Here is a 27579-nt window from a genome sequence, read left to right as displayed (position 1 = left end):
GCCAGGACCAATCCCTGCAGGGCCCGGCGGCCAGGACCAATCCCTGCAGGGCCTGGGGCGGGGCGCGGCCGTGGGCCCGGGCGGCAGCCAATCAGAACGGGGCGCGGCGGCGGGTGTCCGACCCCGGGAAGCCTAGGGCCAAGTGGGACCTGGGGGAAGTTGGCCTTGGTACGGGCAAGGCTGCAGGCGTGGCTAGGTCCTGGACGCGGCGGGAGACCGTTAATAGTGCTGACGTCACAGTCGAGCTCCAGGGGACTTCCCCAGCCGGTTGGGAGAGCTGGGTCATGCGAAGAGGTTTGTAGGCTGGTAGAGTTTAATTATCTAATTAAGGACGCGTCCTGGGAGCCACACCTAGTTGGTCTGGATGGTACACGAAGCCCGGGTCCTAGGGTGGGGTAAGGGTTAGCAGAGTTGGCTTCCGAGCCGCGGCCTTGCCTGGGTGGTGGGAACAGAGGAGCGATGGGTGTCAGAGCCATCCTGAGGGTGACACTGCGGGGACTCAGTAGCTGATTGAGTGTCGGGGGGACTTTGCCAGGATGACGTCAGGGTGCATGGCGCCGTCACTTTCTGGGATGGGGATAGTGTAGTTCTGAAATTGGGGGTGGCAATAGGTGGTGGATAGGATGGACAGACCCACGAGATTTTCCGGGAAAGGGTAAGGGAGGAAAGGGCTGTGGGTGAAACCCTGTAGGCACAGGAAGGAGAGAGAGCAAGGGTCAGAGGTAGAAGAAGAGCCCAAGGCTTTCTAGACTTTACTCTCACATACGCTCGCTCAGACCACTGAGCTGTGAAGCAAGGTGGGGAACCGTGCACCCCCAGGGCAGGGGGCTGCTCAGGACCTGATGCTGAGTGAGGAACAGGGGTTCAGAATCCCTCGCCCCAGGCCTCCCCACTTTTTCTCAGGCCCTGCACTCTGTGCAGGTCATCTCTCCTCAAGAGTCAATACTTATTACACAAAGGAAAGGAGGAGGCAGCTTCTCGAGAGGGGCTGGGCTTGGAGTCACAGACTGTTAGTAACAGCACGCGATGAGAAAGAGCCCAAGAACCCACCCAGAGACAGGCTGGCGACCTTAGCAAGGCAGTCAGTTCTCTCAGATCCCAGTCTCTCATCTGTTAAGTGCAGAGTATTCCAACCTCTTAGGGATGTTAGAGATTTAAAGCACTTAGAACGGTGCCAGGCACAGCAAATGTAGCCATCCGTGGAGTCAAGGGTGGGGCAGAGTCTTATGTTAAAGGCCCGCTGGTTGGAACTGAGCCACACTCACCAGGCCTCAGCATGGGGGCTGGGGGGTGGGGTGGGTGGAGTGAGACGTTCCTGGCATCATCTTTCCTAGCTTAGTCTTCTGAGTAACATGGCAGAGACGGTATCTACTGACATCAGGCAACTGGATCGAGGTGATGAGACACACTCATTCCCCTCTTAGAGTTCTAGGGGGGCCTGGAAATGGCCCTGGTTAAACGATTAAACCTTGCAAAAAGCTCATAAAGACTGCCAATTCCAGAATGTAAATTGGTGCAGCCACTGTGGAAAACAGTATGGAGGTTTCTCAAAAAACTAAAAATAGAGCTGCCATATGACCCAGCAATTCCACTCCTGGGTATATATCAAAAAAACAAAAAATAAAACAACAACAAAAAACAGAAACACTAATTCAAAAAGGTACATGGACCCTAATGTCTGTGGCAGCATTACAATTGCCAAGACACAGAAGCAACCTGAATGTCCGTTGACAGACAAATGGATGTGGTATATATACAATGTGATACTATTCAGCCATAAAAAAGAACAAAATTTAGCCATTTGCAGCAACATGGATGGACTTGGAGGATACTGTGTTAAGTGAAATAAGTCAGACAGCAAAAGACAAATACTGTATGATATCACTTATATGTGGAATCTAAAAGATACAACAAACTAGTGAATATAACAAAAAAGAAGCAGGTATAGAGAACAAACTAGTGGTTACCAGGAGGGAGAGGGAAGGGGGGAGGGGCAGTATAGGGGCAGGGGATTAAGAGGTACAAAATATTAGGTACAAAATACCTACAAGGATACATTGAACAACACGGGGAATAGAGCAAATTTTTTTTTTTTTTAAATAATGTGAGTTTTTTTTTTTTAATTTTTATTTATTTATTTATTTATTTATTTTTGGCTGTGTTGGGTCTTCGTTTCTGTGTGAGGGCTTTCTCTAGTTGCGGCAAGTGGGGGCCACTCTTCATCGCGGTGCGTGGGCCTCTCACTGTTGTGGCCTCTCTTGTTGCGGAGCACAGGCTCCAGACGCGCATGCTCAGTAGTTGTGGCTCACGGGCCTATTTGCTCCGCGGCATGTGGGATCTTCTCAGACCAGGACTCGAACCCGTGTCCCCTGCATCGGCAGGCAGATTCTCAACCACTGCGCCACCAAGGAAGCCTGCAAATATTTTATAATAACTATAAATGGAGTACAACCTTTAAAAATTATGACTCACTATATTGTACACCTGTAATTTATATAATATTATACATCAACTATACCTCAATAAAAAAATAATAAAAGCAAAAAGACCTGCCACTTCCAGACCAATCGAATCAGAATCTCTGGCAGTGGTGCTTAAGTGTAAGTGTTTTTTATATGTGTTTCAGGTGACTCTAATAAGGAGCCAGGGCTGGGAACAGTGCCCTAAACCCTTACCCCTAACACTCCAAAGGGTTTCTTGGTTTCTCTCCTAGAAGGGTTTCCTTGAAGGATTTAGGGTCAAACATGCACTTTCCAGAGCTACTGGCTGTTGTATTTTTCTTTTATGGTTGCTTGAGGAGACTTTTTAAAGATAGATTCAGCTATTTCTAAGGCAATGTGAAAAACTATGAAAGCAAGGCAACAGCTCTACAAGAAAGTGACTGGAGGCCAGAGCTTTTTCAGGATGAATGAATATGGAAGCCCTCAAGACCCTCCAATCTTGCCTCCCCTTCCAAACTGCTCTCTGCCTCTGCTGGGGGAGCCCAGCCTCTACCCTCTGCTATTCCACCTCCTGAGGCAGACTGCCTAGCAGTTGGGGCTGAAGGTAGAGAGCTGAACCATGTGCCTCCGGAGATGCTGCAAGTTCAAAACCAAAAATAGCTCAGTGTTCAGCCTCAGAGGATGCTAGGGAACATATTCATTATTTTTAAGATAATGAGGAAAGGAATTAAGCATTTATCCTTTTTATATGGGCTCTACCTCAGGGTAACCAAATAGTTGATGAGGGGAGGTTTTTCTTTCTATGGAGAATTCCAGTTATTCAGAGAAGAAAGATGGAGCCAATCAAAACTTTGCTTTTTTTTTTAAGCTTTAAAGAATTAAGAGAGCCTAGGAAATGATCATCAATGGCTGCTAACATCACTAAAATGATGGAAGAATGCACCACCTATGAAATATTCTTGCCAAAAAATTGAATTTGAATCTAACCACCATATTATAAGAAATACAAAAGAACATCTTTTTCAAATATCAGGAAGAAGCTAGAATGATCCAGGTGGTAGTGGATTAGAGTTGGAGACATCAGTAAGAATTTGTTTAGTTTAGATACAGATGGTTACATACAGAAACATTTTTGGATAAGTGTATATTCAAGGATTATTTCATACACATATAAATTTAATTGCTCTGTCAGCTGGGAGGGCCTAGAAGCAGCGATTCCCCAGGAGCAACAAGCACACCCAGCTCCCAGATCTTGGTTTCTGTTACCATTTCCCAATTAAAGGAATCAAGACTCCTTGGAGAAGTGCTGATTCAGGCACCGGGGCAGGAAATATACACAGTGGATACATGATGAGCCTGGAGCATCTTGTGATGCCAGAAAATAAGGAAGTGCACTGAAAAGCCAAAAATCAATAATGAAAAACAAAGAAAAACCACCCATATCGATGGGAGTTTGTCAAAGGGATAAGGACACAGGAGCCAACTCAAGAGCTAAAGAGCTCCCTACAGCTAAAGCTGAAACAGCCTGGGCTAGAAAATAAAGCAGTATTGGATTATAACCCAAAGGATGAAATAAATCTCTACGGGTCTATACTGATCTAAATCATGAATAAGTACATAAATGGGGGGAAAGAAGATCTCCCACGCAGAAGTAGTTGAAATAATTTATATAGGAGCTGTGCCCTGAAGACGGTGAAGTGTAACTGCCGACTCCTTCAGCGTGGGCTGCTGAGAACAGCCACTTCTTTCCAAAGGGGGCATAATGGAAGGGGGTAGGGGTGGGGCCTCTGCCGGGTGATCCGGGGCAGTATCAACAGTGGTAAGTCCTGGGGGGGGGTATGCACTCGTGATATGATGGTAATTATAGGGGTGACTGCGTGAACTGTCTGGGGTCTCTGTACTGTCTTCACAATTTTTCTGGAAATCTAATACTTCTAAAAAGTAAAGTTTATTTTTTTAGAAAATCAGGATGATGCCATCTAGACTGAAGGAAACTTTACGAAAGAAATGAGCTGGTTTCTTCAATAAATGAATTACATGGGGAAAGGAGATGGGGGTAGAATCTATACATTAAAAGAGATTGAGGAGACATATCTAGTGAAGGGATTACTTGGATCCTAATCTGAAGAAACAAAGAAAGTGGGGGAGATGTGAATACTGAGTGGATATTTGATATATAGGAATTATTGATCATGCTTAAAATGTGATAGTAGTATTATGGCTTTTTACAAAAAAAGTCTTTATCTCTTATAGATACATGCTGAAATATTTATGAATGATAAAAAATTAGCCAGTGAGGGGGTAATGGGTGAGACTATAAATAAAATAAGATTGGCTATGAATTGATCATTTCTGAAGCTGAGTGACAGTTCCCTAACAAGGGCTTATTACGTTATTCTCTTTACTTTAATATAGTTCGATGTTTTTCATAGTAAAAAGTTAAAAATAAAAAGCACTTTGACTTCTCATGAAGTTAAAGGTAAAGGTTATAATTTACAGTTGAATAAAGCTTTGCATTTCACAAAACCCTTTCATAGATAGGATCCCTTTTGGTCCAGGAGAGGGAGAGGGAAGTGAGGGTCTGGTCTCACTTTTTAGGCAAAAGAAGACTGCAACCAGCATCTCCCATCTGTCAGGAAATTTTACATCATCCCACTTAATTCTCATAAAATTTCCCAGGTGTTTCAAATGCAGAGCCAAGACTAAGAACCACTGATTTTGAAGAGTATAGGAATGGGGGAGGGAGGGAGGGAGAGGAGGTGCTACCCTCAGAGAGCTGCCAGCTAGAGCCTGTTGGTGTTTATCCAAAAGGACCTACTGAAAGTGTTAAGTGCTGCTGTTATTATTATTTTTCAGGCATTCACATACCTGCAGTCACATCCAGCAGCCTTCAAGGAGGTGGCATTCTACAGAAGGCAGCCCTCTTCTTGGTTATTTGCAGGCACAGCATCAAAAATATCCACGGCTGTGTTGTCTGGAGCTCATCAGGTGGATCCATTTCACTAGGAAGACAGAACTTTTCAGACACCTCCAGTTCATACCTGGACCTCTCCCCCTGAATACCCCACAAATGCCTCAAGTCCAGCACACCCAGGAATGAGCTCAGTATTTCTTCCCCACCTGCGTCTCCTGTAACCCCATCTCTGTGTATGCCCACCGCCTGCCATCCTCCTTTACCCACCCCAGGCAGCCCTCACCCCTCAGCTCCCTTTCATTGTCTCCACGCTCCATGCCCTGACTCATCAGATGAAGGTCAGGCTTCATCTTTGCTCACCTGGACTAACCTCCTAACTGCCTTGCTGTCCTGCCTGTCTCACCCTTTTCAAACCTGCCCTTCACAAGGTCTCAAGTTACAGCTTAAAGTCATGCTGTCTTCAGGTGCTTCGCATTTCTAAGGGATTCTTGCAGAGCAAACTCAACAGCTCACATGTGAACTTCACCTTCTGTATTAGTGATCTGTTGCTGAAACATACTGTAAAGTGTAGTGACTTAACAATAAACACTTCATATCACAGTGGCTGAGGGTCAGGGACGGGATCAGCAAGGGCTGCAGTCAAATGAAGGCCTGACTAGGGCTGGAGAATTTGCTTCCCGGGTGGCTCACTGTCATGACTGGAGGTTAGTGCTGGTGGCAGAAGCCTCAGTTTCATGCCATATAGATCTCTCCATGGGGTTGCTTGAGTGTCCTCATGACACAGTGGCCGGCTTCTTTCAGAGTGAGGGACCCAAGGGAAAGCAAGATGGGATCCATGTCTTTTAGGACCTAGTTTTCAGAAGTCATACATGACTGCTACAGGATTCTCCTGGCCATAAGGCCACCCCTGATGCCACGTGAGAGGGAGTTGCACAGAGCAGGATACCTACCAGAGGTGAGGACCACTGGGGCCATCTCAGAAGCCGGCCACACACCTTCCTCTCAAACCTGCCGTGGTCATCCTTACACTTGAACCACCAGCACAAAAAGATGGCACATTCCTGGAACCCACAAGGCTTTGTGTTCTTCATGTCTGTAAGATCTTTGTCTCCTTCTTTCTTGCCTGAAATATTTTCCCCAGCTTTATTGAGGTATAATTGACAAATAAAAACTGTATATATTTAATTGATATACATTGTGAAATTACCACAATCAAGCTAATTAACATATCTATCACCACACATATTTTATGTGTGGTGAGAACACTTAAGATTTACTTTCTTAGCAAATTTCAAGTATACAGTAATACAGTATTATTAACTATAGTCACTATGTACATAAAATCTCCAGAACTTATTCATTCCATATAACTGAAACACTGTATCCTTTAACCAACTGTCCCTGTAAGTTTCCTGCTCCTGAGTGATCACTCAGCCAGAACGAGTTCAATGGCCAAACTCAGAGTCTGAGGGTAAGGAAATACTCTCTTCCCATGATAGTGGGAAGAACTACGAAGTTAAAAGGGAGCAGTCAGCATCCAGGGAGGGGTGAATTGGAACCAAAAATTCAATCAGAGAAGGAAAAAGCATAATATTTCGGAAAAAAAATGTTCTAGCTGTTGAAAGTTTGTCTCCCAACTAAACTTACAAATCTACTTTGCAAATACTCTATTGGAGTCAAGCTCTCAGTTCTGCATAAATGTTAACAACTCCGGTACTCCTAATGAGTATTTATGAATATATTATTTCATAATGTATATTTGTTGGACTAAATTTCTGAATTTCCTTCTGAAGTTAGGGGAGAACTGAGCGTCCTGAGGGCACTAGGGATGCTGCTTACCCCGGGGTCACACAGGTGGGTTCATGAATGTGAAGTGGGTTGAGGCCTGGTTGGGGGACGCAGCTGGTCCTCAGCACAGCTCGGTTGCCTTTTCAGAGCTGCTTTCTTCATGGCCTCTCAGCCGACTGTGAGCAAATTTTTAGTCAGATGCTGGCTGAAAATGGCTAAAAGTGTTTACTTTTGGGGTGTGTTTGCATGTTAGTACTAGAATCTTAGCCGCCTAAGGAAGTCTTCAGGGATGAATCTCCAATGATGGGAGATCAGGCAGCCTGACGATAAATAATTCCTCCTCCAAAGTTGAGAGCATCTTAACAGCGTTTAAAGCATACCCACACATTACACTGAACCCCATGAGCAATCTCCTGCGATTCAACATATGAGATAATCTTGCTTATTTTTTATGGCTATCTTCAGACAAAGGCAGGAAACTGAGACTCAGAGGAAATGACTTGCCCTGGATCACACAGTAAATGGCAACATTGGGGCCAGAATCCAAGTCATCTGGGAGCAAGTTCAGTTTGTTTGCCTTACACGAAGGAAGATCATTTTAAAACACTCTTTGCTGTGTGTCCACCCCTGCCCCTCCCCCGGTCCCCTCTCTCTGTCTCTGTCTCACCCCTTCTTCTCTTCCTCATTTTTCATTCTTTCTCCTTTATCATCTTGGTGGCCTGGCTCCCTTCCCTTCTGACACAGTAGTTAACACACATGAGTTACCCATCATCTTGAAAGAGGAGCGGGGTATTTCTACCCCCCTCCCCTTGAGTTACTGTCTGATTTGTCTGCCGCCTTTATCCTGATCCCATATAATGGACCTAGAGCTTTCACTCCAGCCTCAGCCCCAAATACATTAAATAATTAACTCCATCACTCTCCTTTGTGTGCCTTATCTCTGCATCACCCAAAATAGCTCGTGGCATTTCCTCTGCATAAATAGAAAGCAGAAAGGTCAGTTGGCATTTGTGAAATATATATATATATATTTTTACAAAGCTGAGAGCTAGCAGGGCTTCTTTATTCCCTCATTCCTGTGACTGATTCATAACAAACAACTTCCTAGCTTTCCAATTCCTCAGCCAGTTTCCACTCACCATCTTGCAATTTGGTCAGTGATTAATACCCACATTGAGTATGGCTGAGGGACAAAGCATTTTACCAATGGTAAAATCAAAAAGGAATTTTCTAGTCATCTTAAATCCTGTGCTGCCACTCCCAGTGAACCAACTAGAAGGTAAACACAGTGAGTTTCTTTTATAAGACATGGAGCTCTGATCCAAGATGGTGTTTCTTCCTAGCTTTCCTTTCTTCGATGCCTGATACAGTGCACAGCACAAATCCTGGAGGATAAGGTGTTTTTCTTCTGCACCTGTCTTCCTAGACATTGTAGGGGACCAGACTAGGCCACCTCCAAATATGCCACTTTGGCATAAGGATTATTTTGAGCTGAAAGTAATTAAACAGTAGATGCAGGAAGAGCCCTCTGCCTTCCCACGTTATGCCTAAATCATACATTTCCCATGAGAAAAGCGCTTTCCCTGGACCAGGGAGAGGAGAACATTCTTATCGCTGGAGATGGGGCACCAACGCCGAGACGAATCTGTACAAACAGACCTACTAACTCAACCCTTATTTTCCATCACTTTCCCCGTGTGTCTCCTAGTCACTGCCCCACAATTTACCCCTCCTCAGAGCTCAAATATATTTTTCTTTGTTTTGTCACATCTCCACAAACTGATTACTGCTCTTTCATCAAAACAGTACATAAGCTGTCTGGCTTGTTTCTCTGGTGTTTTCACTTCTTTCTAGAAAGCACCCCCCTCACCTCCCCAACCCCATCACATGCCATGTAAAAACATTAAGATCAAATAAAACGTGTATCCTTTTTCTCCTGCTGTCTGTTGTCAGTTTATTTTGTAGGCCCCAGCTGCGGCACCTAAGAGGGTAGAGGAGGTCTTTTCTTCCCTCCAACATGTTCTTAAACCGAGGGTGTTGTTCCCTGGACATGTTTATTTGTTTGTGAAATATTTGAGAATCTAGCTATTTCCTCTTTTGACCCAGCAACTCACCCAAGTGTCAGGGAGGAAGAAATTTCCCCTCCGCCCCTCTTGAGTTCTTGTGGCTGGACTAGTAATAAAATTAACACCAGACAGCTTAACAGGAGAAAAAGAAACACATTTTAATTCATGTGCCTGAAGGTCCCATAGAAATGGGACTTAAGAAGTGGGGCAGCTTTTATACTTTTTAGACAAAGAAAATACATTTGTGAGGAGCTGACAGGACAAAGAAACTTCGTTTTGGGTGCCCAATTAGTGAAGAATCTAAACAGAGCTTGGGCTTGGGTAGTAAACTAAAAGAAGTGGTAAAGTTTGTTTATACAGGCTTCTCTACCATGTTCCCTACCTCTGGTGATAAAGGTGTCCTTCTTCCAGACACAGGGAGGGCACCTTTCATATGAGATTTATTTCCTGCTTTTCAGGGAGACGCAGGAGGGTCAGAGTTTCCTTCTTGCATCGGCTGCTTCTCAAGCAACTTTAATTCAAAATCATCAATCTGTCGTGGTGGCATAATTTGGGGCTGCCCACCCTGAGCCCCGACACAAATATTCTGTTCTAACATGAAAACCATCAGCAAGGAGATTCAGAAACTTTTATTAACTTGGGTGCTACCCCTCTTCCAGATGTAGTTGAATCTGTTTGGTCATAAAAGGGCATGGGAGCTACAGGGAGCTCCTCCTGGTGGTGAGGGCTCTTCCTTGTTCGCACGAGGGGCATGTCCGCATCTGTTCCCCTCAGCAGAGTGGCCATGTGCTCCATCCATCCCGGGCTTCCCAGGGCAGACCTGGCTTTCAGTGTTCCCCCCTGGCAACAGCCGCAGTTTCTGGATTTTGACGTGAGCAATGTGCTCAAGTTCAGAGTTCTGCTAAGTCTCAGATCCCACCTGCAGGGAAAGAGGGCAGAACAGGCATCTTTGGCTTTGGGGAGAGGCAGCATGAAGATCTATGGTGGCCCTCGTACTGGGGTACAGAGGCTGAATCTCAGAGATGGAGTTCTGGGTGAAATAGAAAAGAATAGCTTTATTGCTTTGCCAGGCAAAGGGGGCCACAGCAGGCTAATGCCCTCAAAACTCTGTGTCCCGACCTGGAGGGGGTAGTGAGGAGTTTTATAGTAATGACTCAAAGAGGGCGTGATCAGCTCATGGACATTTTTCTGATTGGTTGGTGGGGAGGTAAGCGGGAGTCAGCATCATCAGCCTTCTGGTTCCAACCAGTCTGGGGTCTGCGTGCTTATGGGCAGCATACAGTTAACTTCTCCCACCTGGTGGGGGCTTCAGTATCTGCAAAACAGCTCAAAGATATTGTTATGTGTATCCCTTGAGGGGGAACCAGGACTCTGCCCCAAGGCTGCACTATTGTTTCTTGACTGCTCCTCCCTTGTCTCTGCATCCCCTCCCTTCCCTGATTAGCATCTGTTTGAACCTGCCCTTTGGAACCCAGGGAAGGTCAGGGAGGCTGAATGAAGCCTATTTCCTGTAATCAAGAAATGGGGACACAGAAAGGCTTTCGTGCCCAGGAGCCCCACAGGGTCCTGCTCGGTTTCAGCCCCAACACCTCTTCATAGGGCACTGGAGTTGGAGGGAACACAGAACAGTGATGTTCACAAGCCCTTGATCATTGAAGTCATGGCTCACTTGGGTCCCCGTGATTCCTTGGGTTTCTGGGCAGAGGTGGGAATGAGGCTTAGAGCACAGCCACCAAGCACCCTTGTCCTTAAACTGACCCCACCAAGTTCCCTCAAGTTAGTCACACTGACCTTTTTCCTCTCGATCAGTACGTTTTGAGAGTATTCACAGTGAGACATCTGGAGTCTTTGGGCTCTTCCCCCCAATCCTCAAACCACCTTCAGGGATGGTGGTAAGTGAGATGAATTATGCCCCATCTAAGAGGAGACAAAGCTACTGCTCCAGTAAAGGGAGGTGGGGAAGAGGGCAGCAGAAGGAAGGGTCTGGAACAATGGTTCTGGTTGTGGTCCTTATGCTGGCAGCGTCAGCATCACCAGGCACTTGTTAGAATCGCAAATTCTCGGGATTCGACCAGATCTTTTGAATCAGAATTGCTGGGGATGGGTCGGTAATCTGTTTTTTAATAAGCCCTCCAGGGATTCTGATGCTCAGATTTGAGAAACACTTGCCTAAAAGACCGTGCATTAAACTGGGGGCACAGCCCCATCCATAACGGGCCAATAAGGGGCCAATAAGCCCCTCTGTCTCAGTGTCCTCAATCTGAGGCAGGAGTAGAATAGTGAATCTCAGTGCTTCCTTGCACCAGATTCACCCAGGCAGCTTGGTAACAAAAGACAGGCTTTGGTCCCTTATCTCCCCAGAGAAAGGGAGGGGGTTGGGACTGGGTATTGATAAAGATTCTCTCCTTGACCAATCCTGGAAGCCCTCTTTTTTTTTTTTAATATTTATTTATTTATTTATTTGGTTGCACTGGGTCTTAGCTGCAGCATGTAGGCTTCTTAGTTGTAACACATAGGTTCCTTAGTTGTGGCAGGCGTGCTCCTTAGTTGTGGCATGCGAACTCTTAGTTGTGGCATGCATGTGGGATCTAGTTCCCTGACCAGGGATTGAACCCGGGCCCTCTGAATTGGGAGTGCAGAGTCTTACCCCCTGCGCCACCAGGGAGGTCCCTGGGAGCCCTCTTTTGACTACTCCTCAACCTTGGGCCCTGTCTTCAACCTGGTAAGTCAGTTTAGGGAGAACCCCCCACCCCTGATGTCTGATCACCTGGTCTGCCTCCAGCGGGAACCCTGTTAGGTCAGTTTAGCAACAATCCCCCCTGCCTTGGATGTCTTCTCTCAGTAACCTTCTACCCTGGATGCCCACCAGTGCCCCCACTCCTCCTTGGCTGTAAATGCCATGCTGTCTTTGCCGCATGAGGAGGTGAGTCTCTCCTGTCTCCCTACTGCAATAGTCTTGGCACCTGGTCCTGAATAAAGTCTTCCCTATGGGTGTAACAAGTGTCAGAGTAACTTTTCCTTTAACACATTTTCTTAAACGTGTGCATGTGTAAGAAACTGCTCAAGCAGGTCTGATGTAGCTCCCTGGTCAGAAACTCACATGCGCTATGGTTACGAGCGTGGGCACTGGAGTCAGACAGACCTGGGTGAAACCTAAGCTCAGCTTCTCGGGACTGCGTGACCTGACTGGTTACCTAACCCGAGCATCGTCAGCTGCAGAGTGGGGAATTTCTCCCTCTCTCTCTGGTGAAAAGATCGAATGAAGTAAGGTCCTTACAGTAGTGAGCACAGCACTGGTCCATAATAGACAACAAACAAACCAAGTCTTAGCTGCTTTAAGTAATAATTACCCTTAGATGGATGTGCTACATTCAATAGGATACTTCTGGATAAGGACAGGGTAAAATAGGTGATTTATTTTGTAACCATGGAAAATATATTTATTACGAATAAAAGTCTTCAATACTCCATGGATGAGTCTGGGGAATAAATCAAAGAAAGGAATCACTTTATCCTTACACATATGCTTTTCTTGCTTTTTAAGCATTCAAGGGCAAAAGCGGGTCAAAAGCAGGTCACCTGAGACAGGTACATCTGACCCATGGGCAGCAGCCCAGCGTGGCCGAGGTTGGGGTCCAACGCTCTTCAGGGGCAGGTGCCCACAGACCGTGGAGACCCAGAGCGGTCGGGCGCTGAGCCTGTCCTCTAAGTGGAAACAGTGAAGAGCAGGTGCTTCTCCCAGGCCAAGGTCAGGGTGGTCCAACCCCGCTGGAAACCCCAAGGGCACACAAGCGGGAATGCTTTTCAGGAAGCTAAACTTGACCGATCTCACAGTTTAGACCCAACAACACTGATTAGCCCAGGTTTACTACTCCCTAAAGGAGCCATTCCATTTGACAAGGGATTGAGAGTAGAGACAACAGCTCCAGCTCTGTACCCAGTTCCCAGTACAGAGTCCAGCATACGTGCTGACGGATGCTCACAGGCATTTGTCTACTTGAAGCTGCTTGTTTCTGACATTTGCTTTGTGATGGTTCTGGAGAAGAGTGGCCCCTTCTCCCCTTGTGATCAGCAACTGCTCCTCAAAGTAGAGCCACTGGTCAACCTCAGAACAGTCACTGGCTTGAGGCATGACTGTTTCCAGAGCCACCTGGACCTCTGCCTCGCTGGCTCTCTGCTGGCTTGCTCTCGAGGTAACTGTAGACCTCCTCAAACACCTCCGCCCCCAGCTTCTGCACAGCTGATCTGCCAAGCAAGTTAGGAAAGAGTAAGAAGTGTTACATATTGAGATCACTTTAGAGAAAATGTACTGTCAGCCCTCCGTGTCGCGGGTGGTTGAATCTGGGGGTGTGGAACCCGAGGACACAGACGGCCAACTGCGCTGCCAGTTTATACGAGGGAATTGAGCATCCGTGGATTTTGTTATCTGTGAAGGCGGGGGTGAGGAGAGTTTCCTGAAACCAAACCTCCGTGGATACCGAGGAACAACTGCATTTTAAAAGCATTTATTTAACCTAAGTGTCCATCATCGGATGAATGGATAAAGAAGATGTGGCACATATATACAATGAAATATTACTCAGCCATAAAAAGAAACGAAATGGAGTTATTTGTAGTGAGGTGGATGGAATTAGAGTCTGTCATACAGAGTGAAGTAAGTCAGAAAGAGAAAAACAAATACAGTATGCTAACACATATATATGGAATCTAAGGAAAAAAAAAAAAGGCCTTGAAGAACCTAGTGGCCAGACGGGAATAAAGACACAGACCTACTAGAGAATGGACTTGAGGATATGGGGAGGGGGAAGGGTAAGCTGTGACAAAGTGAGAGAGTGGCATGGACATATATACACTACCAAACATAAAATAGATAGCTAGTGGGAAGCAACCGCATAGCACAGGGAAATCAGCTCTGTGCTTTGTGACCACCTAGAGGGGTGGGATAGGGAGGGTGGGAGGGAGGGAGATGCAAGAGGGAAGAGATATGGGAACACATGTATATGTATAACTGATTCACTTTGTTATAAAGCGGAAACTAACACACTATTGTAAAGCAATTATACTCCAATAAAGATGTTAAAAAATAAAAATAAAAATAATTTTAAAAAAAATAAAAGCATTTATTACACAAATAACATTGTAACCCTGGGATTTAGAGAAAAACAAGACCTTGAACATTCAACAATATTCAACAAATACTTCTTGAATGTTTATTACATGACAATTATCCTTCTAGGAACTATGAATACAGCATTCAACAAGTGAGGCAAATTCCGGCCTTCATGGAGCTTACCTTCTAGGGCAATGGTCCCCAACCTTTTTGGCACCAGGGACCGGTTTCTTGGAAGACAATTTTTCCACGGATGGGGGTGGGTGGGGATGGTCCAGGCAGTAATACGAGCGATGGGGAGTGGCAGGTGAAGCTTCGCTTGCTCACCTGCCTGCCGCTCACCTCCTGCTGTGCAGCCTGGTTCCTAGCAGGCTGCGGCCTGGGGTTGGGGACCCCTGTTCTAGGGTAAAGAATAAACAGGTAACTAATAAGATGCATACATAATAAAATAGGTGGTGCTAAGTGCAATGAAGAATAAAGCAGGGAGAGAGATGGAGAAGGTGGGTGGACAGGGCAGCCCTCTCTGAGGAGGGGTCGTTGAGATAGACCCACAGGAAGTGAGCCAGTATTGGGGGGAAGAGGTGAGGGGACCTTGAGGCTAAAACGTGCAGGGGAAATATCCAGAAGGCGAGTGTGTCTGGAGTCAGGCAAACGAAGGGAAGAGGATGGTTGGGATATGAAATCAGAAATAATGATAATGAGAACAATCAAATGATAATGAGGAGAGAGAGGCAGAGGAGGGGAGAAGAATAGTCCTATTACCCACCCGCTAGGCACTTTTCTACCCACTTACACTTTACAACAGCTCTGTAAGGGAGGTATTTTTTAAAATCCCTATTTTACAGATGAAGAGACTGAGGCTTAAAGGCTGTGGTAATTTGGCCAAGTTCCCACAGCGGCCAGCGCTCACTTCCATACTTGCCCCAGTCCTGGTCCATGTGGAGCCACAATCTGTGTTTTAATCATATTGCCACACCTGGAATGTTTATTTTACCTCTGTTTCCCCTCATCTCTAGCCAGGGTCGCAAACTAAAGGCTTATGGGCTAAGCTTGGCATGGGACGTGTTTTTTTCCATCAGCACCATGTTCTATTTTCTCCTGTTTTATTCGTATTTTTTACGCTTGAATGTGAAAATCTTCAGGCTGCGCCTGCCCTCCTCACTCTCTATTTTCTGCCTCTTCTTCACTCACCTCCCTCACTCCTGACCATTTTATCCTAGGCTGCGTCCACCTGCCTGACTCAAGGGCACTCGAGTGTCGAGAATTTTGTTTTACAGTTCACGGTTGTTAAAGGCTCCATACTGCTCCACCGAATCTGTGTGCCGACACTTTCCTTATCACTCCTCCACCATACATTTAGTTTTTTTTCACAATAACACTGTATGGACGCCCTTAGGAACACAGCTTTTTCGTTTAGGGGAATCTTTCCTGGCATCAAACTTCTAGAAGTGGGGCTAATTACATAAGTGTGTCCACCCTGTGAAAACTCATATATACACTTATGATTCATGCCCTTTTCTGTATATGTATTGAGTTCGATTAAAAAATAAAATATTTTGTGAGAACAGATTAGGTTGATGTGTATACAGTCATCCCTCAGTATTGGCAGGGGATTGGCTCCAGGACTCCCTGCAAATAACAAAACCCGTGGATGCTAAAGTCCCTTATATAGAATGGCATAGTATTTGCATATAACCTACCCACACATCATCTCTAGATTACTTACAATACCTAATACAATGTAAATGCTATGTAAATAGTTGTAAATACAATGTAAATGATATGTAAATTGTTGCTGGTTTGAAGCAAATTCAAGTTTTGCTTTTTGGAACTTTCTGGAATTTTTTTTTTCAAATATTTTTGATCCCCAGTTGAAGTCACAGATGCAGAACCCATGGATACTAAGGGCCAAGTATAAATATTTTTATAACTTTAACTGTGAATAAATGTTTCTTTATTCTTCATTTCAATGGATTTGGTGTAAAGAAAAATCAGAGGTTGTTTTTTGTTTTCCAAAATGTTTAAAGCATTACTGCTAGACAGTAATGATGGTAATGTTGACAATAACATTGAAGGCATTAATCACAGATGCTTTCATTCATTTTTTATGCTTTTGTTGTACAGTAATATTCAACCTTGTAATCCCTAGAACACAAGGATCTGGGTTAGGTATTGTGGCAGATAAAAAGAAGAAGTAATTGATCCTGCTCTAGTTTATAGGCTTGTAATTATAATGCAAGATATATGTATCTTAAATTTTAACTAACATTTTTATAGTACTTCAGAACTTGCAAAATGCTTTTACATTTATTATCGCAAATGACCCTTGTGAACTAGGCAATACATTGAACATTTATCTCCGTTTTACAGATGAGAAGAAGTAGGCTGACTTTCACAAACTAACACAACCACTAGGTTGATGGAACTTGAACTCAAACACAGGTCTTGGAACTTCAAGTGCTGGAGAGATAAGCAGCCCTAGGGTCCCACATCCTCCAGCTTGTGTAGGTTCCCCAACTCTGCCAAGAGATTATCAGAACCAATCCCAGGATGCCTCACATACCTTGTCACCTCAGCCACTCGCAGAAATCCAAGCTTTCCTTGCTGGCATGGTCAAATCCTACCACTTCCCTGCCTCACAGACTCATATAATATTAGGGTCTGATCTCTTCTCTACTCTCATTTATCAAGTTGTGTATAATCTGTCTCCTGCTTTCTTCCACCAACCTGCTCTGTGTTGTCCACAGTCTGTCTTAGCCACTAGGCTCCAATCACACCTACCTCCTTTCTGTTCTTTAAATACAACCCAAGCCTTATTCCCACCTCCAGGCCTTTGCACTAGCTGTACCCTCTTCCCTGAAATGCTTTTCCCTTTGATGTTCACATCACTGCCTCCTTCTTGCCATTCAGATCTCAGCTTACATACCTCTTTCTTGGAGAAACCATCCTTGACCACTGAGTCTAATGGATCCATCCAGTGATTCCACAGGATCACATCACCTGAACCATTTGCACAGCACCTATCACTCTGGTATTTTTCTTCTATCTTTTTGCGTATATTTGTTTATTGTTACTCCCCTAACTACCCTACTCCCCTAATTAGCATACAGATTCCATGAAGGAGGGACTCAGTACCTAGAACAGGACCAGGCATGCAGTAGGTGTTCAGGAAATACTTGGGGAATGAAGGAACCACCCAGACAGCCACTAATTATCATCAAATAGTGTCTCATGAAAGTTTACTGTTGGGAAAATCAGGGAACACCCAGTGGAGGAGAAGGGGGCGCTGTAACAACTGGAGGACTGTGGGTGGGAGCCAACCGTGGGAGCAGCGGGAGACCAGTGAGGCAGCCTGGCAGGTACGGAGGATGCACGAAGAAGAGGATGAGAACCACATGAACACAACATTAAAGAAACCTTAGAATGTAATTATTAATATTAACCATTGATGATAAAGAAGCCCCAAAATGTTCCCTGAAAACATAAAAAATAACTAACAGTTCTTGAGTTTTCTCTGTGTGCCAGGTTCCATTCTGAGCATCGTCTCAGGTCATCCTTTTAAATCCTCATAACAACAGTATGGATAGACATTATCATTATTCCCATTTTACAGATGAGACAGAGGAGGGTATTAAATAACTTGCCCACTGCCACCTAGCTTTGAAGTGGTGGAGCTGGAATGTGAGTCCTAGTAGTTTCACTCCAGAACTCATTCTTTTTTTTTTTTTTTTTTAATTAATTACTTATTTATTTTTGTCTGTGTTGGGTCTTCGTTTCTGTGCGAGGGCTTTCTCTAGTTGCGGCAAGTGGGGGCCATTCTTCATCGCGGTGCGCAGGCCTCTCACTATTGCGGCCTCTCTTGTTGCGGGGCACAGGCTCCAGGTGCGCAGGCTCAGTAGTTGTGGTTCACGGGCCTAGTTGCTCCGCAGCATGTGGGATCTTCCCAGACCAGGGCTGGAACCCGTGTCCCCTGCATTGGCAGGCAGACTCTCAACCACTGCACCACCAGGGAAGCCCCCCAGAACTCATTCTTTTCATCACTATGATATGGACTTTGGATTCAGAGAGACCAGAGTTGGATCTTGGCTCTCCCTTTCACTGGCTGTGTGATCTTGGGCCAGTTACTTAACCTCTCTGAGCCTTGGGTTTTTCATATCTAAGTGGAGGTTACACACACACACATTTTAGCAGAGTACCTGTCACCTACCAGGAACCCGATAGCCATTGTTTTTACTATCATGTACATTATTGTTGCTTTCCCAATGGTGAATTGCACAGTAATCCTATTTCAATTTAACTGGAAGCTTCAAGTAATTTTGTAGTTCTACTGCCAGTTAAGACACTATTTTAGGGGACTTCCCTGGTGGCGCAGTGGTTAAGGCTCCGCACTCCCAATGCAGGGGGTGGGGGTTCGGTCCCTGGTCAGGGAACTAGATCCCACATGCATGCTGCAACTAAGGAGCCTATGTGCCGCAACTAAGGAGCCCGTGTGCCACAACTAAGGAGCCCGCCTGCCACAACTAAGGAGCTCACCTGCTGCAACTAAGACCTGGCGCAACCAAATAAATTAAAACAAAAAAAGATACTATCTTAAGTATTTTTATCGTTTCTAACTGAATTTGAAAAAAAAATGACATAAGAAGTCTGGTGGCACAGTGGGAGTTTAAAAAAGAAGTAATTTTGTAGAAGTAATCATGAAAACCGAGTTTAGCAGAAAGCATTAAGAAACACAGATTATTCTTCAGACACAGTTTAAGGAAACTTGAAAATGATTTTACAGAATATAAAAAATTCCTGCACATCACATATGTATGAGGCACTGCAGGAATAGAATGGCACCATGAGCTTTCCTTTTAACACGGCTATCTTAATGATCACTGGTGCTAACAAGTACCAGGAAACTTTATGAAAGATGGATTTTGTACCCCTTCTCTCCATGTCTAGTATTTCAAATGGCTGTCTCTGAATCTGGTGGGCAGAGACAGGACAGATCTCTGCACAGAGACAGACGACTGCATTTTCCACGCTTGGGCGACATGTGGCACCCCCATATGGGACGTGTGACTTTCAGGCCCTTTGTGAAAATGGTGTTGGCTTCTGCTCTGTGCCCTGGGCACAGATTCTTGTTTGTTGTGTACCCTGCTATAGCTAATCATTCCTGGAAGGGTTATTTTATTTGTGATCTAAACATCCTCTAGTAAATGTAGATGAATAAAATGTCTAAAAAACAAAATCCATCTAGGTATAATTTATGAGACACACGTTAATATATAGGGCATTGAAAGGTTGAGAGTAAACAAATCTAAAAAAAAAAGATATGCCAGGCAAATAATAACCAAAAGAAATCTGAGGTAGCTATATTAATATGAGACAAAATAGATTCTAAGGGGAAAAAAAGCATTATTAGAATAAAGAATGCCACTAGACAATGAAAACCGCTCAACTCACCAGGAAGAAATAAAAATTCCAAACTCACATGCATCTAGTAAAGTAAAATCAAAACACATCAAGCACTACAGGGAGAAACTGTCAGTTACATCCTCATAACGTAGGATTTCAATACACCTTACTCAGTTATTGATGGAAAGCATTTGAAAAATTAGCAATAGAAAATCTGGATATACTTAATAAGCTAAATTTAATAAATATATATAGGACCCTCTCCCTCCTGATGATTAGAGAACCTACACTCTTTCCAGACTCTCATGTAACATTTACAAAAACTGACCATATACTAGACAACAATTCAAGTCTCCACACATTTCAAATAATTGATTTTATACAAGATCTAGTTATCTGACCACAATTGTTAGAAACCTGTAACAAAAATATGGAGTAAACAGTTCTGTGTTTGTAAATTTATTTATTCTAAATAAATTGTGGGTCAATCAAGAAATTAGGCATACCATTAAACAAACTCATTTTAAGCCAAAAGAAAAGTGACAGGTGTGCTAGCATTGTAAGATTGCAGCGTAAATTTACTTTGACACTGGGAAAATAGGCTGTAATATTTCTGCAATGATGTGTTCCAGTATTTTAGGAATCATAAAATAGAAAATTCTATTTAAGGGGACTCTCTTGCTGTTATCTAAGGTTTGGAGAGAGGGGAGTGTTCCTTGTGCTGTTTAAGGGGAAAAAGGGGGTTCTAGGTTTGTTTTTATAAAGAGAGGGGGGCAGGAACTATCCCTTTAGTTATGTGGATAATAAAAAGAACTTACATTTTCAAATGAATAAAAGTATATTTTAATCCTTTTTCATCTATTTTGTCCTATGCTTCATATCCTTGATCAATTTTATCCTCTTGCTCAAAGTATTTTAAGTGTTTAAGATATCCTAAATATCATCTTAGCCCAGATGGTTCATTTACAGGCTGGTGCTCTTTGGGCTGGATCACCACCCTGCCCAGGCCAGTGGCAGACACAGGGGAGCTGAAGGAAGCCTCCCACGGTTCTAAAGAAGCTCCAGCTGCCTGGAGAAACCCCCAGTATATATATTTGGCTGATCCTCCAGCTGAAAATCTCCATTAAACCGCAAGGGAGCACTTCCGCCCTCCCCTGCCTAGCTCCTCTAAACTCAATCTCTCATCCTCCAAACTCCTTTACTGACCTCTTCTCATGTTTACTTGTTCTTTGTAAGCAATATATTTATCATATCTATTTATTTTCCCGTCAGCTATTGATTGCTCTGTGTGCCCTCTATCTCTCTCTCAGAGGCTCTAAAGAAGAGGTCTGTGTCTGTGTAGTTCTATAAGAACAGCAAACGAAAATGTCCTCACATTTTAAATATTCTTTAAGGTTGGAAGCCATCTCACACTTAGAGAAGAGTTACAGGTATAGTTCAAGGAACCCTTTTTTGACTTGAGCCTTTTGAGAATAAGGTGCTGACCTGATGCCCCTTTCTCCCATACTTTGTGTGTATTCTTTACAAATAAAGATACTCTCTTACATAATCACAGACCAGCCATCAAAATCACGAAATTACCACTGATATATTACTGTCATCTAATTCTCTAATCCATTCAGGTTTCCCCAGTTGTCCAGTAATAAATAAAAGGATCCAGGTCAAAATAATTATGTTGCATTTATTTGTCATGTCTCTTTAATCTCCTTTAATGACCTTGACACTTTCAAACATTTGAAGCAAGTTGTTTTGTAGACTGTCCGTCAATTTGCATTGTCCTTGCCCATGGGACTTACGAAGTCTAGCTATCCTTCCTTTTACATATTGGCCTGAAAGACAGGAGTAGGGCCTTCTATTACCTCAGGGCTTTCTTTGAGAGCTCCACCTGCACCCCTTCAAGAAGGTTCTCTCTTCTCTAGAGTCCAAAAAATGCCCGGGTGGTAATAGTATCTTGGTGCCTAGTTCATGATTCCTCCCTACAGCTTTGTTCCCAGTGCCCTGTAAGAAATAAGGGATCTCCTAAGGGAAAGGAAGCAGCTTGTGAAGTAAGTTTCCAGACATTCAGGAAAGAATGCCCTGAACATTCTACCCACTTGATATCTCCACTTGAATGTCTGGTAGGCATCTTACAGTTATCACGCCCAGATGAATTGCTGATCCTCCCTCCAAATCATCCTAGTGCTGCAGCCTTGCCCACGTCTGTTCATGTCAGTTCCTGCCTTCCAATTTCTCAGACCACAAACCTTTAGGTCATCCTTGATTTGTCTCTTTCTGTCACACTCCAATGGTCCACTGTCTGTCATAATCAGACCAGTTATTAAATCCTATTGGCTCTCACCATTTCCATCACTACCACCCTGGTCCAACCTACCATGCTCTCTCACCTGACTGCTTCAGTAGTCTCTCAATTGGTCTCCTGATTCCACCCTCACTCCCCTACAGTCTGTTGTCAACTCAGCAGCCAGAGTGACCCAGATCCCTTCCTCCTCTGCTCAAAACCCTCTTTTGGGCTCCCCATCTCACCCAGAGTAAAATCAAGATCCTTCTGGTGGTTTAGAATATCCTGAACGATCTTCCCGCCATACCTCTGCAAACACATCTCCTCCCTCCCTCCCCTCACTCACTCCATTCCAGCTACACTGACCCCCTTGACCTTCCCTGAATACACTGGGCACATCCCATGCCAAGGTCTTTGCACTTGCTGGTCCCTCTGACCAGAATGCTCTTTCTCCAGATATCCATATCTCTTTTCTTCATCCTCTCCAAGTCTTTGCCCTGGTGTCATCTTTTCAGAGACCTACCCTGACCACCTTCTTTAAAACTGTAAACTTTACCCCCATTCTGCACTGCCACTCCACCCTCCCTGCTTTGTATTTTCTTCTTAACATTGTTAATTTCTACTGTACTCTGCTTTCCCTTTAGGATTTGTCAATCACCCCATTTGAAAATAAGGTCCATAGGGCAGGGATTATTTTCACCTTTTTTGTTCACTGATCCCACTGCTTGGAATAGTGCCTGGCACAGAACAGGTACACAGTAAATGCTTGTCAGATGAATGAATATATACCTTGAAAGCCAAGTAAGGAAGGAATAAGGTGATGTCATACAATTTTATTTTAAAATATTTACATCTGATGTGGGGGTCAAAGTGGTGAAGTAGGAAGATTCTGAGCTCACCTCCTCGCATGGACATACCAAAGTTACAACTACTTACAGAGCAACTACCACTGAGAACAACCTGAAGATTAGCAGGAAAAATTTTCCACAATTAAAGATATAAAGAAGGAACCACAATGAGCTGGTAGGAGCGGCAAAAATGGGTCCAGCCATATCCCCTGGTCGGTGACCCACAAATGAGAGGGAAATCACAAGTGCAGAGGTTCTCCCCAAGGAGCAAGGGGTCCAAGCGCAACAGCCTCAGCCTGGGGATCTTGCATGGGGAAGATGAGGCCCCAGAAAGTCAGGCTTTGAACACCAGCTGGGCTTACATTTGGCAGAGCTGGAGGGCTATAGGAAACAAAGACTCTGCTCTTAAAGGGCACGTGTAAAGTCTCACAGGCTCCGAGTCCCAGCAGAGAGGCAGGATGTTCAAAGGAGCCTGGCTCAGACCCACTTGCTGATCTTAGAGAGCCTCCTGCAGAGGCAGGAGGCAGTGGGACTCCCCCCGGGGACTGAGACACTGGAAGCAGACATTTTTGGGATCTCATTTTACTGCACTGGCGCTGGCACTCGCAAGTACCATTTGGGAATCCCCTCTCTAGGCAATTAGACCAGGGGCCTTCCTTGCCCACTGGCAGCCACAAGCCACTGGGCTGCACAGCCAGCAGGGGGTCAGCCTGCTTATGAGCACGACCACAGTGGTCGGCCCCACCACATCAGAAGTGCACACGCAGCTGACGCAAGGAGTACCCCTAGAGCACACAGGTCCGAGGGGAGTGTGCTACTGGGCCTCACAGGACGTCTCCTGTAAGGACGTCTCCGCTTCTCCAAGATCAGAAGACATAATGGACCTGCCTGATATGTAGAAATAAACACAGAGAAGTAGGGGAAATGAGGAGACAGAGGAATATGTGCCATATATATATATATATATATATATATATAATATATATATATACACACACACATACACACACAATGGAATAGCCACTGAAAAGAATGAAATCTTGCCATTTTCGATAACTTGGATAAATCTAGAGGGTATTATGCTACATGAAACAAGACAGAGAAAGACAAATATCATATGATTTCACTTACGTGTGGAATCTAAAAACAAAACAAATGAACAAACAAAAAGAAAACAGACTCATAGATACGGAGAACAAACAGGGGGTTCCCAGAGGGGTGGGGTGGGGTGAAATAGGTGAGGGGAATTAAGAGGTACAAACTTCCAGTTATAAAATTAGAAAGTCTCAGGGAGGTGTTGTACAGCACAGGGAATATCATCAATGGTGCTCTAATTGCTTTGTTTGGGGACAGATGGTTACTAGACTTATCGGGGCCATCATTTTGTAATGTATTTAAATGTCGAATCACTATGTTGTACACTTGAGACTAACATAATACTGTACATCAACTACATTAAAATAAAAGATAAAAATAAAAATATATGCATCCTTAGTATTTGTTCTAAGAATTAGCACATAGTGAAATTATAACCTAATTTTGCAAAGTGTAAGATCACTTCTGTGATTTTTACTTGTTTTCCAAATTGTTTTTTAAGATAAAACCCTGATCAAGGGTACTTTTCAGTATTTCTTATGTTATTTTCATCCTATTTCAAGTGGATTGGCTTTATGGGGCCTGCGTGATCATCTGTGGATAAAAATGACCTCATATTTCTCTGAGTGGAAAGGAACAAGCTTTGATTTTTGTTTTTTTAAAATTTTTTAAAATTAATTAATTAATTTTTAACATCTTTATTGGAGTATAATTGCTTTACAATGGTGTGTTAGTTTCTGCTTTATAACAAAGTGAATCAGCTACACATATACATATATCCCCATATCCCCTCCCTCTTGCCTCTCCCTCCCACCCTCCCTATCCCACCCCTCTAGGTGGGCACAAAACACAACAGAGCTGATCTCCCTGTGCTGTGCGGCTGCTTCCCACTAGCTCTCTATTTTACATTTGGTAGTGTATATATGTCCATTGTTTTCTTAAAATAATTCTGTGTGGAAGGGGCTGTGTCCCTGCCGTCCTCTTTCACACTTGCACACCGGGGCATCTAGAGAGCTGCCTAGCCGGCTGCCCCGCCGCACGTGCGAGGCCTCGGAGAAGGATGGAGGGAGTGAGGAGCCAAGGCGATGCCCTTCTACAGCCGTCACCCTCTGCCGTGAGAGTTAAATACGGCAGAGAGCAGCAGCCGAGGGCTTTGTAGCCTCCTGTTCTAAACAATATTTTAGCTTAGCAGCAGAAAATGTTTGACACCATCCCCCCTCCTAGAAGAATCACAAGCAGTTTCTCTTCAGGGAGAAGGAATGAGTTTCCACCCGTTCCCGCAGCATCATCAAAGCTCCCTTAGCCCTGTCCCTTAGTGAGGACTAACAGGAAAGTCTCTCTCTTACCTTGGGGTTGATTTGCTTTGCAAACCTTTCCTCTGCCCAGTAGAAGTTCCCCAATAATGGCTACATTTACATTTTTGTTTCCAGATTAATTAACCACTTGAGGAGTGTAAAACTGAAAGCAAAGGACTTTTGTCTGTTTTCCGGTCTGCTCCCCGACTGGGCTTGGGGCCCCCTGGGGACAGAGGGCCTTTCTTAGTCATCCTTGTACCCAGCATGGTCCTGGCACAAACCTGCCCCTACATTATTTATTCATTCAGCAGGTCTTTAATGAGTGCCTAGTGCATGCCAAGTTCTAAGAAGCAGCCATAAGCCTGTGACTTCACAGAACTCATATTTTAGTGGGAAGATGATGGATATTAAACAAATTAAACAAATAAGGTAATTTCAGATTTTTGTCATTGCTGCAAAGAAAGTAAAACAGGGAAATGGAAGAGTGAGAGCAGGGCTGCCTAGAAGAGGGTTTGAGCCCCCCAGCAAGGTGGCGGCAGAAAAGGTGCTTCTAGGGGGTCTGGTACAGGCCGCTTGGTGACCGCCAGGCCCTGTCATTTTGAACCAGCTCCCCCATCTTCTTGACTGACCCTAATGCAGAGGAAGCAAGGCCCGCCTCGAACATTTGTGGGGATACAGCAAGAGGACCAGTGGAGTCCCACATGTCTAAATATCTATAAGTTATGAACCAAGCTAACAAACTGTTAAATAAAATATGACCTACCTTCTCACCCTGACAAATTAACTTCACAGAGACCTGAAAGGCCAGCTTCAGTATTCTCAGACTCCTCCGAGTTCTGCAATGGAATGCGACAGAGCTGGGTGTGCCAGCCCCCCGACCCTCATCCCTAGATGTACATCCCGACCCTGCCCCCACCTCTCCCCAGCCTGGCTCCATCTCCCACTGTGAGGGGTCTCTGCACACATTTGACACCTCAGTCCCTACGTCCAAGAGCCATTGATGCCTTCTGCAGACAGCCAGCCACCCTGTGGGCCACCTCAGACGTTGGGGGGTGCAAACTGGCAGCACAGACCACCCCCAGGAGGAGGGCCCTGAGGCAGAGGCCCGCGGACTCTGGAAATGAGCTTAGGTCATTTGGGCCTAAGAGAATTGCGGGGTTCCAGGTGACCAGGGCGTGGTCTAGAAGAGGAGGCACAGGCCCTGAGTATGCAGATCCCCTTGGCCCCATGGGCTCCTTGCTCCATGGGGAGGGATGAGGCTGGAGGATGACCACAGTGGCTCCCTCGACAGCCAGGCCCAGGGCCTAGGGATGGTACTAGGAGGGAGGTTACCTTTGCCAATGTAATTAAGGAAGCCCTCTCTGGGGGGCAGGCGTAGGAATGACATTTGAATGGAGACTTGAATGGTAGGATGAGTCACCCAGGCCAGTATCTGGGAGCAGGGTATTCCCAACTGAGGGAAAAAGAAGTGGCCAGGCAGGTGAAGCTCTGTACGGAAGAAGACTGGGGTGGCTGAGGCCTAACTCAGGGGAGAAGAGTGACAGGAGAAGAGGGCAGATGGTCAGGCAGGGGCAGCGACCTTGGAGGCCGAGGTAAGGAGTCCTGCCTTGACCTGGGTGCAGGGGAGCCTCTGAAGAACTGACACGATCTGAGCCCTGTTATAACCAGATCACTCTGGTTCTGTGTGAAGTGGATGAATCACAAGGAGCCACTGTCAAGGGCAAATCAACAGATTTGAGCACAACTCAAAATGCTTCAGTGACTTTGATGTAAGGATTCTTGTGATTAATTCTTCCCCAAATTTTCGAACCAAGAAAACTCTCCTACTAAGCTGGCTGCTGTTGACTCAGAGGGTTTCTCCTCCTGTCTAGGCTGCCTGCAAGCTCAGAGCTGAGTTGGTGCTTATTTGCAGGGTAAACTGTTCATTTATCAATCTGGCATCCAGTCTCAATTTTATATCTCCTACCCATATACATGTTTTCACAAACTTTTCTCAGAACAGCAAAAATTATAAGTAAATAACAATAGTAGTTAGAAACATAAGCAGTTGCAACTCAAAACACTGGTACCTGACCAGTAGTTCTTTTGGCAATGCGTACACTGGAAGTTGTTTGTTTGTTTTGTTTTGATTGTTTGGTATATTGTAATTGAGGGGCAGGTAGCATGGAGCTTTTAAATACACGTTAACCTTTGCTACTAAAAAATTATAGCGACTTGTTGAGACTCAGTTTCTAATCTTTACAAACAAATGAATGCCATGGCTTTTCATAACTCTCCCAACTTTATTACAAGGATGTCATAAAATATTTTAAGATATACAAAAAAGTATAAAGTATAACACAAT

General features: G+C 44.7%; 1 protein-coding gene across 1 annotated transcript in view; it reads right to left on the bottom strand.

Annotated features, from left to right (window-relative positions):
- Positions 1-10856: 10856 nt before the first annotated feature.
- Positions 10857-27579, bottom strand: part of NEK11 (NIMA related kinase 11) — a 306979-nt gene continuing 290256 nt past the window's right edge. The window contains 2 exon segments of the mRNA XM_082459368.1: positions 10857-13399; positions 13401-13454. Of these exon segments, the coding sequence (XP_082315494.1) occupies positions 13189-13399; positions 13401-13454 (265 nt within the window). The 3' untranslated portion in view covers positions 10857-13188.

Source organism: Balaenoptera physalus, assembly GCF_965194825.1.
Source record: "Balaenoptera physalus genome assembly, chromosome: 4".
Taxonomy (NCBI): domain Eukaryota; kingdom Metazoa; phylum Chordata; class Mammalia; order Artiodactyla; family Balaenopteridae; genus Balaenoptera; species Balaenoptera physalus.
This window is presented reverse-complemented; position numbering and strand designations above follow the sequence as displayed.